General features: G+C 37.6%; 3 protein-coding genes across 3 annotated transcripts; all 3 read left to right on the top strand.

Annotated features, from left to right (window-relative positions):
• Window positions 1-1,931: 1,931 nt before the first annotated feature.
• LOC148197820 (uncharacterized) lies at window positions 1,932-5,591 on the top strand. Its single transcript, XM_088115391.1, has 3 exons — window positions 1,932-4,543; window positions 4,616-4,700; window positions 4,776-5,591. Exons 1-3 carry the CDS (start codon window positions 1,932-1,934, stop codon window positions 5,565-5,567), a joined length of 3,489 nt encoding a protein of 1,162 aa, XP_087971517.1. The 3' UTR covers window positions 5,568-5,591.
• A 590-nt stretch (window positions 5,592-6,181) lies between these two features.
• Window positions 6,182-7,927, top strand: LOC148197819 (uncharacterized). Its single transcript, XM_088115643.1, has 6 exons — window positions 6,182-6,233; window positions 6,306-6,432; window positions 6,511-6,789; window positions 6,881-6,985; window positions 7,065-7,418; window positions 7,895-7,927. The coding sequence occupies exons 3-6, from the start codon at window positions 6,511-6,513 to the stop codon at window positions 7,925-7,927; spliced, it is 771 nt and encodes a 256-aa protein (XP_087971769.1). The 5' UTR covers window positions 6,182-6,233; window positions 6,306-6,432.
• Window positions 7,928-12,737: 4,810 nt separating this feature from the next.
• LOC124847482 (Calcium-binding EF-hand family protein) lies at window positions 12,738-13,444 on the top strand. Its single transcript, XM_047324990.2, has one exon. The coding sequence runs from the start codon at window positions 12,898-12,900 to the stop codon at window positions 13,321-13,323; it is 426 nt and encodes a 141-aa protein (XP_047180946.1). The 5' UTR covers window positions 12,738-12,897; the 3' UTR covers window positions 13,324-13,444.
• Window positions 13,445-13,733: the final 289 nt, after the last annotated feature.

Below are 13,733 nucleotides of genomic sequence, written 5' to 3'. Positions count from 1 at the left end.
CTTCTCCAAATTGCAGTAGGAATCACACAATTCTACCTCTTTTGACCGAGAATCACACCTCCATATTCATCTACTTCTTCAAGAGTTTTCTCCAAGCAGTTCACCATGCTCACTCTCTCAAAAGCTCCTCACATATGCGTATCTTCCAGTCATTACAGCAACTTCCTCTCTTCATCTCCAACTCAGTTCTTGTATTTCAAGAAAAGAAAGAAACGTATACTTCACTTCAGCCGTGAAAGCAACTTGTTCTTCTCTCCCTCTCTGAACGTATCATCTCACACCACCACCAATTCTTCCTTCATCCAGCCATGATCTCTGTAATACACTTGCTATACTCCATGGAAAAAAAGGAAAAGAAGATGCCTCTTTCCAATTGTCGAGAGGAAGAATTTAAGAGAGATCTCCAAATCCTTCTGTTGTCTCCTTCTGACCATAGGCTTTAGGCTTGTCTCCTCCCCTAGCATCTAGCTTCCTCATTTTTCTTCAATCAATTCCCTGTGCTTGGATGTAGCTATGCCAATTGGTGTTTCATGTTGACAAAAATTGATGCCTATAATCTCCACGTGCAATAAGCCAACTGCTGTAAAACTTATTCTAAACACATGTGGCATACCACGTGCTTGAATTCCTCACACTCTGATTTCAAATTCTGCATCAAAATTCATGTCTGGTTTGATCATGTGCACACTGTTTTTGTTCAGATTTATTGATTCTAATGCTTGAGACAAGTTTATTTGATGAATTTATACATGTTTCAAGTGCTAGAAAACTGTATTGACCACTAAATTTCAAAAACAGTAGTTGAGTTGATCAAAATCTGGTTTCCAAAACTGTCACAATTCTCCATAAGTTTTTGCACCGTGCTTGAATCCTTGCCATGTTTTAGGCCATTTTAATTCTCCTAGCTAACATGTTCAAGCTAGATCTGGTTGCTTAGGACTTTTCTTACATGTTTCTTGATCCATCCAGCATTGATTCACATGAATTTCCAATTCTGCTGCAGTTTTGCTTTATTTTTATGCATTCTTAAGCAACTACCACTGTCATTTGTTGCTACTGTGTGTTTCTGTGATGTTTCAATGTTTGTGAAAGTATATTTTGTGAATTGAAATCTGTTTCTACTGTTGAAATGGTCATTAAGAAGCCTATATGCAGATTTCCTCTGTATACCACCAAATTTTGCTGTATTTTTGGCTTCAGTTGCTGTGATTTTGCGAATCTGTCTCTGCAAGTGCATTTTCAAAGTGTATGCAAGTTTATTTTACCATTTAAAACTTGTGCACACTGTTCATTTGGTCATTTGTCAGTTCATATGCAAAATTTCTTACTAGACCATCCATTTTGCCTACATTTGGAAGTGCACTAGTGAAGTACTGTTGCAGTGTGTTTCTTGACTATTTAAGTGTTTCCACACATCCAATTTGATGATATAAACTTGTTTGACAAATCATTTGAGCCTCACATATACTGCCACTCATATATATGCAGTGAAACCTCTTAAGGGCTACTATAAATGCACTAGAATGGTGAAATCATGATGACTGCACTAAAGTAACCTCTTAAGGGCTACTTAACTTCATTAAGTTAAGTAGTCATTTCAAATCCTATGGTACTACACACATTCTCAATGAAATGAGAAGGGTAAAAATACTATAAACACTTAGAACGTACAAAATATGTGGAAGTACTCTAGACAAGAGAACTTCAGGTGTAATAAGTTGTCTCCTCCAACTTTAATACACAACCCCTTAGGATGTTTAATGCATTTCAATACTGAGGACTTGTCTTTGCATGCCCTTATTGAATGCCTATGACCATAGTGTTGAAATTGCCTTCCATGTTCGACTTCAGTAGTAATTGCTTTATTACTTATGTCACATGGAGTGTTGCTGTTTTGGCTAAGTTTGTATTTGTTTGGCTTGTCACAGAACATGGCCCATTATCCCAACCATCGTGGATGGATGTACGACCGTTGTTATAGTGGAAGGAGAGGTTTGAAAGAATCTTTTGTCATCGGAGTTGAAGAGTTCGTGGAGACGGCACGACGATATCAATATTATGCCCTTGATGGAGGGATTCGATGTCCATGCATCAAGTGCGAATGCACAAGCATTCTGAAAGATGAAGTCGTCAAAGTTCACCTTTACCAAAAAGGGTTCATGCCTAATTACACGGTCTGGACATTTCATGGTGAAGAAATTCCTTCGACCTCCACTGCAGCTGAAAAACGGCTTGCATCAGGTTCGAATACTGTTGTACATACATGTGAGATAGATCAATTTGCCTACATGCAAGAGATGGTCGACCATGCTCTTCGTCACCATGCTGCAGAAGCAGACGATACTCATGATGAAGAGCCTCCAAATGAAACGACGCAGAGGTTTTACAATTTACTGACAGAGGCAAATCTACCTGTATTTGAAGGTTCATCTGAGTCAAAATTGTCAGTGTGCATTAGACTCATGGCTGGCAAATCTAATTGGAACATTCCCATTCAAGCAGTGGACTTCTATACAAAACTGATGTTAGATTTGACACCACCAAACAATTTGATGCCGAAGAATTATTACCAAGCCAAAAAATGTGTTTCAAAGTTGGGATTGGATGTGAAGAAGATTGATTGTTGTGTTAATGGATGTATGTTATTCTATGACAATGAGAGTGGCAAAAATGATGCATTGTTGGTGGAATGCAAGTTTTGTGGCTCACCTCGATATCAGACAATGCATGCTGGACGGAGGCAAAAAAAACCAATTCCATTAAAGTCCATGTTCTACTTGCCTATAATTCCAAGATTACAAAGATTGTTTACTTCAATGCAAACAGCAGAACACATGACATGGCATGATGGTAACAAAACTCCGGGACTTTTGCGTCATCCTTCTGATGGTGAAGCTTGGAAGCACTTCAATCGTAAACATCCATCCTTTGCTAGTGAACCGCGTAACGTCAGACTTGGTCTATGCTCTGATGGGTTTACCCCGTACATTCAGGCGTCTGCATCACCGTATTCATGTTGGCCCGTGATAGTTACCCCATACAATCTACCACCGGAGATGTGCATGACAAAGCCTTACATGTTTTTATCGTGTATAATACCAGGTCCATCTAATCCCAAATCATTGATTGATGTTTACTTGGAGCCTTTGATTGATGATTTGAAGAAGTTATGGAATGGTGTTTGGACGTATGACGTTTCAAGGAGGCAAAATTTCCTTATGAGGGCAGCCTTGATGTGGACTATTAATGACTTCCCAGCGTACGGCATGTTATCTGGTTGGAGCACACATGGTCGATTAGCTTGTCCACATTGCATGGAACGTACAAAGTCATTCCAATTGAGTCATGGTCGGAAAAGTAGTTGGTTTGACTGCCATCGACGGTTCTTGCCCATTGATCACCCCTTTAGAAGAAACAAAAAGGCATTTCGAAAAGGACAAGTTGAAACGGATATGCCCCCGCCAAAGTTGACTGGATCACACGTGTGGAGAAGAGTGAAAGACTTTCCAAAAGTGACTGAATCTGGTCAGAATAGGCTAGAAGGGTTTGGGGAATGGCATAATTGGACTAAAAGAAGCATATTTTGGGAACTTCCCTATTGGAAGGACAACTTGCTAAGACACAACATCGATGTGATGCACACAGAAAAAAATTTCTTTGACAATGTCTTCAACACAGTTATGAATGTTAAAGGTAAGACAAAAGATAATGAGAAAGCAAGAAAAGATTTACCTTTGTATTGTGGACGAAAAGACTTAGAGTTGAAGGCACAAGGTAACGGCCGATTATTTAAACCAAAAGCAAATTACACCATGTCAAAAGACGAGACAAGAATAGTGTGTGCATGGATCAAGGAGCTTAGAATGCCAGATGGATATGCTTCTAACTTGTCCAGATGTGCCAATGTTCAGAACGGTACTATTCAAGGGTTGAAGAGTCATGATTGTCATGTATTCATGGAGACTTTCATCCCTCTTGCGTTCAGTTGTTTGCCAACACACGTGTTACATCCACTGATAGAAATCAGTAACTTCTTTAAAGATTTGTGTTGCACGACACTAAAGGAAGATTCCCTTAAAAAGATGGATGAAAATATCCCGATTATTCTCTGCAAATTGGAAAGAATATTCCCTCCTGCATTCTTTGATTCAATGGAGCACATTGCAATACATCTTGCATATGAAGCTTGGCTTGGGGGACCCGTGCAGTACAGGTGGATGTATCCCTTTGAAAGGTTTATGGGAGAATCCAAACGCTCAGTTAAAAATAAAGCTAGAGTGGAAGGCTCAATTTGTGCAGCTTACTTGCACAGAGAGACAACTTATTTTTGTTCACATTATTTCAAGAACTTCATGTTGTCCCCCACTCATGTTAGAAATGAAATGCAATGGCAAGTTGAACGACGTGAAGGTGCATTATCAGTTTTTCGACAAACAGGCCGTCACGCAGGGAAAGAATTCACTCACTGGTTAACTGATGCTGAATTCAACTCTGCTCATGTCCATGTCTTGATCAATTGCAGTGAAGTAAAGCCGTACCTTGAGTATGTCATCATCCATCTCTAATCTATCAAACGGTTTAATTGTTATACACTAATGAATTTCATTTGTACCAGCTCATTTGTTGTGGCTGAGCAAGTCGCAGAAGGAAACACTTCTGCTAGAATACACTCAGAGTTTCCGCATTGGTTTAGAAATCAGGTCCGTAGTTTTTCCTACGTTTAGAGCAAGGTAAATTTGACCATTGCTTTTAAAATTTTGTTACTACCTTTGTAGGTTTTTAATCAGGCATTAACTCCCACGGTTCAAGAGTTAAGACATCTCTCCAATTGGCCAATGAGATGTGTCAAAGAATGGCACACTTACTTCATCAATGGTTACAAATTCCATACACATGAATGGTCTAAAGGAAAGAAAACATCAAATTGTGGCGTGTATGTCAAGGGCCTAACAGAGGGGTCTTATGATGATTTCTACGGCATCATTCATAAAATATATGAGTTAGAGTACAACAGCACTACTTCTCCAAACAGAGTGGTACTCTTCTATTGTGAATGGTTTGATCCTTCTAGAGCTGGTACTAGAGTCGATCCACGCTTTAATATTGTCGAACTGAACCAGAGATTAAGATATGGGCCTTTTGATCCTTTCATTCTACCATCTAATGTGAGACAGGTTTATTATGTGTCATATCCACCATTTCGCAATATTGACAAGCGTGGTTGGGCCGTAGCAATACAAACGAAGCCTAGAGGTCGCATAGACTCAAATGAAGTTGAGGAAGATGTAGCCTACCAACTTGACCAAATGTCACAACCACAAGAAATTATCGAAGTTGAACGTATAACCGCATTGGTCGACCCTGATGGTGATGGAGATGAATTAGAAGCAACAGTACAAGGTGATGAAGAACAAGAGGAAGAAGAAGAAGAAGAAGAAGAAGAAGCAAATGAAGAAGAAGAAGAAGAAGATGATGATGATGATGATGACGATGAAGAAGAAGAACAAGAAGAAGAAGACGATGATGAAGATGAAGATGAAGATGATGATCATGATGACGATGATTGAATGTTGAACATCTATTGTAGCAAATTGGACTATCATTTCATTACCATTATCTAAAATACCATCTTGAAGTTGTATGCAATTACTTGTACATTGACTTTGAAAACAATTCATCCTTCTTTATTTATTTATATTTATTCGCTTTGTTTGTAACCATTTCAATGCAGTAATGACAGGACAAGGTTCAGAGCGTCCTGATAAAGGAAAAGGGGTAGCAAGGCCTACAAAGAGGCAACGGCAGACACCAAAGTATGTACTTAGGGTGCCTGCTAGACTACCTAGCCCTGCTCCCGGTAGTTCATCATCTGTGGGGCCTCCTCCTACCCCTATTATACAGACTCATACACCAGCAGTAGACCCCACTCCTCCTCCTCCTGCAGTACACCCTTCTACTACCACTGCAGTAGACCCTTCTCCTCCTCCTGCAGCACACCCTTCTACAACCCCTGCCACAGACCCTCTTCCTCCTCCTATTATTGCCACCCCCACTCCTCCCCCTATTGTTATTACCCCCACTCCTCTCTCTGACCCTACTTCTATACCTTCCTCATCTTCTGTACCTCCTTCTGAGACCGTCACACCACTTGGTGATCCAGATTCAAGTGGTGATGGTGAAGATCTTGACCCGCCCCTCCATGATCGACCATGGATTGAGCCCTATGGTAAAGGGTAAGTTTATAATCTGTTGATATCATTTGATGTTTAAACCATATTGTAATTGAAATGAGCTTTCTTATGCAGGTTTATTCCATCTAGGGTTGCTTCCCAGGCCATCACACGTTCAATAAAGCAACAGTTTTTAACTCCATGGCCTACTTGGGGAGCAATACCTAAGGACGACAGGAAGCCATTCTGGCAGCGCTTTCAGGTGAGCAATCTATTACACTAATGTTGGGAATATTTTAGTATGTTCTGTAATCAATGTTTGTTCTCTTTAATGTTACAGATGAAGGTGCAGTGGAAACCTGAACATGAAACTCAGATACACAGAAATTTCCACATGAAAGCATCTCATCGGCTGTCAGAGATGTTTAGGGATGCCCGGAATGTAGCACAGCGCCCTAACTGGCTGGGTGAGCACATTTGGAACTCTTTACTGGCCCATTGGAATACAGTAGAGTTCCGCAATAAGTGTGCCAAAGCCCAGCGGAACAGAGCGTCTGAAAGGGGTGGCACCCTGCATACTGGTGGGTCGATCACCATTCATGAGCATGCCATTCGTATGGTATAATCTCATTACATAACTTTTTCTTTCATACACAAGTTATGTATATTGTATTTCATATGTACGCTTGTAATTCTTAATTATGTTACAGGCACAGGCTCTAGGACGGGCGGTCCATGTTGATGAGGTCTTTGCACAGACTCATGTTCGGAAGGGAACTAATGAATTTGTTGATGAAAGATCTCGGAAGACTCATGTAAGCAAATAACACTATTACTAATTTTTTATTTCTGTTATACTATCGTTCTCTGACATTGCTTTTAATGTTTCAACAGGAAGACTTTTCTACGAGACTTTCACAGGTTAGATCTGAACATGAGTCAGCTCCTACACCGGATGATGCCAGTAATGCAGATGATGACATCCGTAGGACGCAGTGCTGGATCGACACCGTTGGTGGGAAGAAAAAGGGACGAGTGTATGGTGCGGGACAACTTGCTGCAAACTATACAGCATCCAGAGGAGGTACTCTGAAGCACCAGCCTTCTTCTTCCACCAGTACTCCTGACGAGGTTCTTCAACTCAGGCAGGAACTCCATCAACGTGACCAGGAGCTCACTGATCTCAGAGCAGAGTTTTCAAATTTTAAGGCCCTGGTCATGACTGTCTTGCCTCAAACCTCACAGGACGTACAAAATATCCCTCCCACCCAATCACGACCGTCCTCATCACCTGCTGCCACTCAGCAGCCCACTTCAGTCCAACCCTCATCAGTCCAACCCTCATCAGTCCAACCCACACCAGTCCAGCCATCAATAGAGGAGCAGGATGATGAAAATCATTCTGATGATAGTTATGTACATTATTAGGTTTCATTTTCTCATTACTTGTTAGACAAACTTTTGGATATTAGAACATTTTGAGTTGATATCATTTCAATGTTAGATGTACTTACAGACTTTGGATGTTACAACATCCTTGTGTTACATTGTTTTATGTTTGAACTATAAATACATTATTTTTACATTAATGGATGTCCTGTGGATTATTTGATGTGCCTTGGATATTGATCATTGATTGGATCTTTGAGATGCACATTATGCATGTTTGTATGTGTTTGAAAATTGTTATGCAGGTCTGTTTGTAAATTAAATTTGTTATACAGGTCTGGGTTGCAGAGGGAAAACCATTTCTCTAAAACCTGCTCTGCATTTTACCGAAGGCTTTTGCCCTTCGGTAAATGCCCTCGTCTGGCCATTACCGAAGGCTCCCGCCCTTCGGTAAATACCCTCGAATGCTCATTACCGAGGGCTTCTGCCCTTCGGAAATTACCGAAGGCTTTCGCCCTTCGGTAATTACCGAAGGCTCTCGCCCTTCGGTAATTACCGAGGGCTTTCGCCCTTCGGTAATTACCGAAGGCTTCTGACCCTCGGTAATTACCGAAGGTCAGAAGCCCTCGGTAATGGTTAGCGACAAGGGATTTACCGAAGGATTTTTGGCCGTCGATAGGCCTTCGGTAAACGTCCATTATCGACGGCTTTTGGCATTTTCCGAGGGTTTCTGGCCTTCGGTAATGCCCTACTTTTTTGTAGTGGACGTGATTGAAGAAAAAACACATAATATTAATTACTTGTTTTACATGTTTGGGCCTAACTCGCAAGTTGTGAATAGTTTCGGTGTATTTGGAGTCTCTATCTACGTTTTAAATTAAAAACTTAAAAATTAAAGAATTTGAAGTAAAAGAGAGAAAGGGAGAATGTCTGTGTGCTTGCGTGCGTGAGTATTTCATAACATTTTAACTTTAACATTTGTTGAACTTTCATTTTGGTCATTTTAAAATTTTCTAATTTATTTTTGGACGATAATTTATAGGAATTAAAAGCATATCATTTATATATTATAAAAATAAAATTAAAATTTCAAAAGGATTAAAACATACCTTTTATATAAAACAATAATGACGCACAGTTTTTTTTAACATTTAAAAAAATATATATATTTATATCTAAAAGCAATGTGAAATCGGTTTTGACTTTTTCATTGGTAGGTGGGGTTTTAAAAAGTGTTTGCTCCCGAGATATTGGAAGACTTAGAAAAGTGAACAAGCGAAGTTTACGAGTAGAAAATATGAAATAATAGGCAAACTATAGACGCTTTTGAAATTTTTTTTGCAATTTCTGCTTTAGACGTTGTTTGTAGGACTTAAAACGGTATACATACAATATTAAATACTTTTAAATTTTTTAAAGCATTCAGAAACACAACAAAAGATAACATAGATAAAAATTCATTTTTTTATTTGGTTCATTTCAACTAAGTTATGTCCACTTATTCTTTTAGCATTCTTAAAGGGTTAGGCTAACTTTAATAAGTTTCATTCTGACAAGATTGTTTATAAAGACTAAACTTTCTAATAACTCATGTTTTAAAATTTAATATACAATACTTAAGAAACTATCGTTCTTTGAGAAAATCATCTAAAGGATATGCTTATTAAAAATAATGATGAACGGAATAATCATTTCTCAATATAAAGCATTTATCAAAACAACGTTGAATGAAATAAGTATTTATAATGTTTTATGAAAATATTATTTTCCAACATATATTATTTAATAGATAATGTTTAACAAAAACCGTCTAATGAAAGGAAATGTCTAAGTATATATTTTATAAAACATTGAAACTTAAAATTTTATATCTAAACAATGTTGAACAAATAAGCCTTTAAAGAAAAGAATAGTCTAGGAAAAGCTCGTTAAATGATATGATGAAACTTACAAACAATTTTATAGACTAAGCATTTAACGTTTTATATCGTCTGAGATCATATATCAAACACTTTGCTTCCTAAATGATGCTTCTATCAAACAAGTTGACATGTGCCAATATGTTTTGTCCTCTTTATCTGTCCAGATCATGAAAGTACAAGACCTTTACTTTCCTACACAAGAAGGATAAAGACGTAAAGAGATAGGAAGACATTCCAGGAATGTTTCCTTAAAGCTTCAAGCTCTGTAGAATCATACAAAGCCACTTCTGTAAAAGTTATCACAAACCAATGTAGCTCTGCAACGTAGACTTGATTTTGACTACTTACCTATAAAGGCTACAAAGTCTACATAGAAGTCAACTCTTTGTCTAACGTATCTCTCGAAGAAGGCTATATATAGATGAGTGCTTGAAAAGAAGAGAACAATAACAACATAGAGAATTGACTCTATAAATATAATGCTTAACTCTATACAATTGCACGGTTTGATCGTTTTTGAATGATTCATTTTTTAAGTTTTCCTCTAAAGTTGTTTTATCGAATGGTTTAAAAGAAAAAGTTAAAAACATAATTTCTGGCAAATAAAACGTTGAACGCAAAGAAGGATCTGACATTCTATGGTTGGTTTAAAAGAAAAAGAAAAAATAATAAAAAAGGAACTAAATAATAAAACGTCGAAGCCAGTAAAAACTGACGTTTTATGGGTTGATTTAAAAGAAAAATAAAAAAATAACTGTTAGCCGTAATATACAACGTCCATCTTTTGTTACGGTTGAAGTCATATTAATTAAATCAATATTTAGTATTTATTTATTTTGTATTGGACGTCAGTTGTTTCCTTAGGAACGTTATGTGATTACGACCATCACGTCTAACCCCAACTCGTACGACGTTCTATATTGGTTTAAACGTCGAGCCCATAAAGTTGGCGACGTTCTGTTTGGTTTATAAGAAAAAACGAAATAAAAAATAAAAAAGGGATTCACTCTTTGGCTTCTTGCTGGCATATAAAACGTCGAATATTTGTCATGGTTGACATCAAATATGGGTAGGAGTAATACTGACCGGAAGCAAACTACTATTTCGTTATTTTTTTTATTTTGAATTCAACGTCAGATGTTTCTTAAGTTGACGTTATGTGATTTTAAGGTCATTGCTTTACGTCAATCTGGGCCTTGTTTGACGTTAATACATTTTGAGTGGTTGGACGTTGAACGCGTGACGTTATATGCGATTTTTGCACTAGTGTAACTATGTTTATGCCAATTTAACGGAAGAGACTTGATCGATACAATTTATATCACATTGGGGCCAAATAGAAGCATCTTTAAAAGCAGGTACTAAATAGAAAAAACCCTCTAAATACGGGGACCAAATAAGCAATTAAACCTATATTTTTCTACTAACTAAATTATTTAAGTTGTTTCAATTATGTATTTGTTATCCTATTTTCTTATTTGACTTAAAATTTTTCATATATAATTTTATAACTTTTAACTTTTTAATTTTACAATATATATATATATATATATATATATATATATATATATATATATATATATATATATATATATATATATATATATATATATATATATATATACTGCCTTAATACCAATTTTGGTCCCAATTTTTGTCAGCTTTATTTGAAATGGTCCTATTTTTTTTAGGTTCAATGTAGTCCTAAATATCGTAATTTGTGTTCAATGTAGTCTTTTTTTGTAAACGTCATTTAAATAGTTAACGGCCAAATGTCCACTTATGCAATCAGTGAATGACATGTCATTTAAGTGTTGGAGTGGAATATTTAAGGCGTAGTGAGGTGGATGTGGCCAATGAGGCCTTCCCACATGTTAGCCCCTTACCCACCCAAAATTAGGGTTTTAGATTGGGGAAAGGGATCTCATGCGCCTCTTCTCTCTACTTCATTGCGGTGCAAATTAGGGATGGATTTGCAGGTATGTGAAGAAGCTTGGTGGTGTTCTGGATGGCAAGATGGTGGAGAGGTTGATGATGGTAATCCTTGTGGCTGTACATGGTGTCGCGACATGGTTGTGATTGAACGGAGAAGACGAAGATGTTTTGATGCGCGATGATTGGAGGCGCGATGTTGATGCTTCTCGCGTGGTCGCAATTCTGTGTGTAGGTTTTGATTTGGTTTTGTGAAGGAGATTGCGGCTTTGCAATTTTAGCATGGTGGTGGCGGCAATAAGGTCTTGCGGTGTTGATGGCGACGACAACTTGAGGCATTGGTGGTAAGGTAGGCGATGCTTGTGCTGTGAAGAAGAAGTGGCTTATCGTTGTTGTTGTTGGGTCACGTTTCTGGGTTCCTCTCTATAGGTGTGTGTTGATGGTGGTGAGGTAGTGTCGCGGCGGCGCTCCGCAATAAAGGGAGAGTGGTGGTGTATTTGGACTTTACGACGGTAGATCGGGTGAGGTTTGACGGTGGTGAGGTATTGTCCACATCAACAGTTAAATGATGTCATTAACTGATTCAAGAGCTGGACATTAGGTAATTAATTATTTAAACGACGTCTCCAAAAAAGATGAAATTAAACATAAATTACAATTTTTAGAACTACAATAAAAAAAATTATCTGACAAAAATTGGAACTATATTAATATTAAGCCATATATATATATATATATAATCTCTCTTTCGTGGATTGTACGAATCGGATAAATGCCTGGAAGCCTAGAAAGTTCCACTAATGTGGGAGAACTTAGACGTCTACCCGGATTTTAAAAATATAATATTTTTCTTCTATTAATTTTCCCGTTCTTCTTTTCTCGTCAAAATCGCACAAAGTTGATTATTTATTAATGTACTGAAAACTGATTATATTAATCAATTAATTATGAAAAAATATTTTTCTCCTCACCAACTGGTCAGAGATAAAAGCAAAGTACTTTTTAATACTAAAACAAATTAAAATTAAAATATTTTTAACATGATTTAACTTGTACGTAAATTTATTATAACTTTTTGAAAATGTTTTTTTTGCCTTCTTTTGTACGGTCATTTACAGAAGCTTCCTCTAGAAAAGGCCACGCGAGGCGCATGAGTCGTTGGCGGCTCCTCATTTCTCACGCCACGAGAAAACATTTTCCTTAGCATTTGTGGTCTTTCAACAAAATTACCTAATCGCCCACACGGTATTTGTTTTCACAAGTTACACAATTTGGTCAATTCAAGCGACGCGGCATTAGCCACTATAATACAACAACTTTTCTCGTTGCATCATTCTTGAGCACCTTCGCTTTTATTCGTTGCATGCTGCTTCCTCTTTTCTTGTTTCGTAATCTTATGACATCAATTTTGGTTGCTACGGTTATATATTATCATTACACATCTATACATATGTCTATGGTGGTACAATTGCTCTAGGGTTTGTATGATGAACAAGCTAAAGCAATATGAACGTTTATTCAAGCAGTTTGACGAGAATGGTGACGGGAAGATATCGGCGTGTGAGCTCAAACAATGCGTGGAGGCGATGGGTGAGGAGTTGTCCGCTGAGGATGCGGCAGCGAGTGTGACTTTGCTGGACGCGGACGGAGATGGGTTGGTGGGATTTGATGATTTTGTGAGGTTTGTGGAGGGAGGGAAGGAAGAAGAGAAAGAGAATGACCTAAGAGAAGCTTTTAAGATGTATGAGATGGATGAGAGTGGTTGCATCACACCCAGGAGTCTTAAAAGGATGCTTAGTAGATTGGGTGAATCCACGACTATAGATGAGTGTCAACTTATGATAGCTAGATTTGATCTTGATGGAGATGGGGTCCTCACATTCCATGAATTTAAGGTCATGATGTTGTAGCTAATGTACCTTCATTACATTATATTCTTTTATTTACTAGATATTCATCGGTTTATTATTTTAAATATTCTTCATGTATTTTAATTTAAATATATCTAATATTAGAAGAAGTTACTTTTGACACGTATAATTAAACAACACGTCAATTTTGTGTCGTTATCATTTAATTACATTGTTATCATTGAATTACATTATTATTATTGAACTACACTATATTATGTATTTGGTTGATCGATCGGTCTATGCTTACTAATCGATCAACTTTAGAAACATATCGCAATTGGATTAACTATCGGTGATTGTAATGATCACGATCGATCGATCCAAAAGCTAACATTCTCGATTAATAAGGTAAGAACATACTTAGACAACATTGGGCCGTGATTAGGCCTACACTAATCAAAGGCCCA

The sequence above is a fragment of the Vigna umbellata genome, chromosome 5, assembly GCF_029865625.1.
Source record: "Vigna umbellata cultivar VRB3 chromosome 5, Vumbellata_1.0, whole genome shotgun sequence".
Lineage (NCBI taxonomy): Eukaryota > Viridiplantae > Streptophyta > Magnoliopsida > Fabales > Fabaceae > Vigna > Vigna umbellata.
Note: the sequence above shows the minus strand (reverse complement) of the source record. Positions and strands in the feature narration are given on the sequence as shown.

Excerpts from the sequence above, each read along its gene's own strand:
- LOC148197820 (XM_088115391.1), top strand. The coding sequence starts at position 1,932 with ATGGCCCATTATCCCAACCATCGTGGATGGATGTACGACCGTTGTTAT. Across the intron at positions 4,544-4,615 it reads GAAGTAAAGCCGTACCTTGA|CTCATTTGTTGTGGCTGAGC; the intron begins GTATGTCATCAT and ends CATTTGTACCAG. Across the intron at positions 4,701-4,775 it reads CGCATTGGTTTAGAAATCAG|GTTTTTAATCAGGCATTAAC; the intron begins GTCCGTAGTTTT and ends CTACCTTTGTAG.
- LOC124847482 (XM_047324990.2), top strand. The coding sequence starts at position 12,898 with ATGATGAACAAGCTAAAGCAATATGAACGTTTATTCAAGCAGTTTGAC.
- LOC148197819 (XM_088115643.1), top strand. The coding sequence starts at position 6,511 with ATGAAGGTGCAGTGGAAACCTGAACATGAAACTCAGATACACAGAAAT. Across the intron at positions 6,790-6,880 it reads ATGAGCATGCCATTCGTATG|GCACAGGCTCTAGGACGGGC; the intron begins GTATAATCTCAT and ends ATTATGTTACAG. Across the intron at positions 7,419-7,894 it reads TGCCTCAAACCTCACAGGAC|GTCTGGGTTGCAGAGGGAAA; the intron begins GTACAAAATATC and ends TTTGTTATACAG.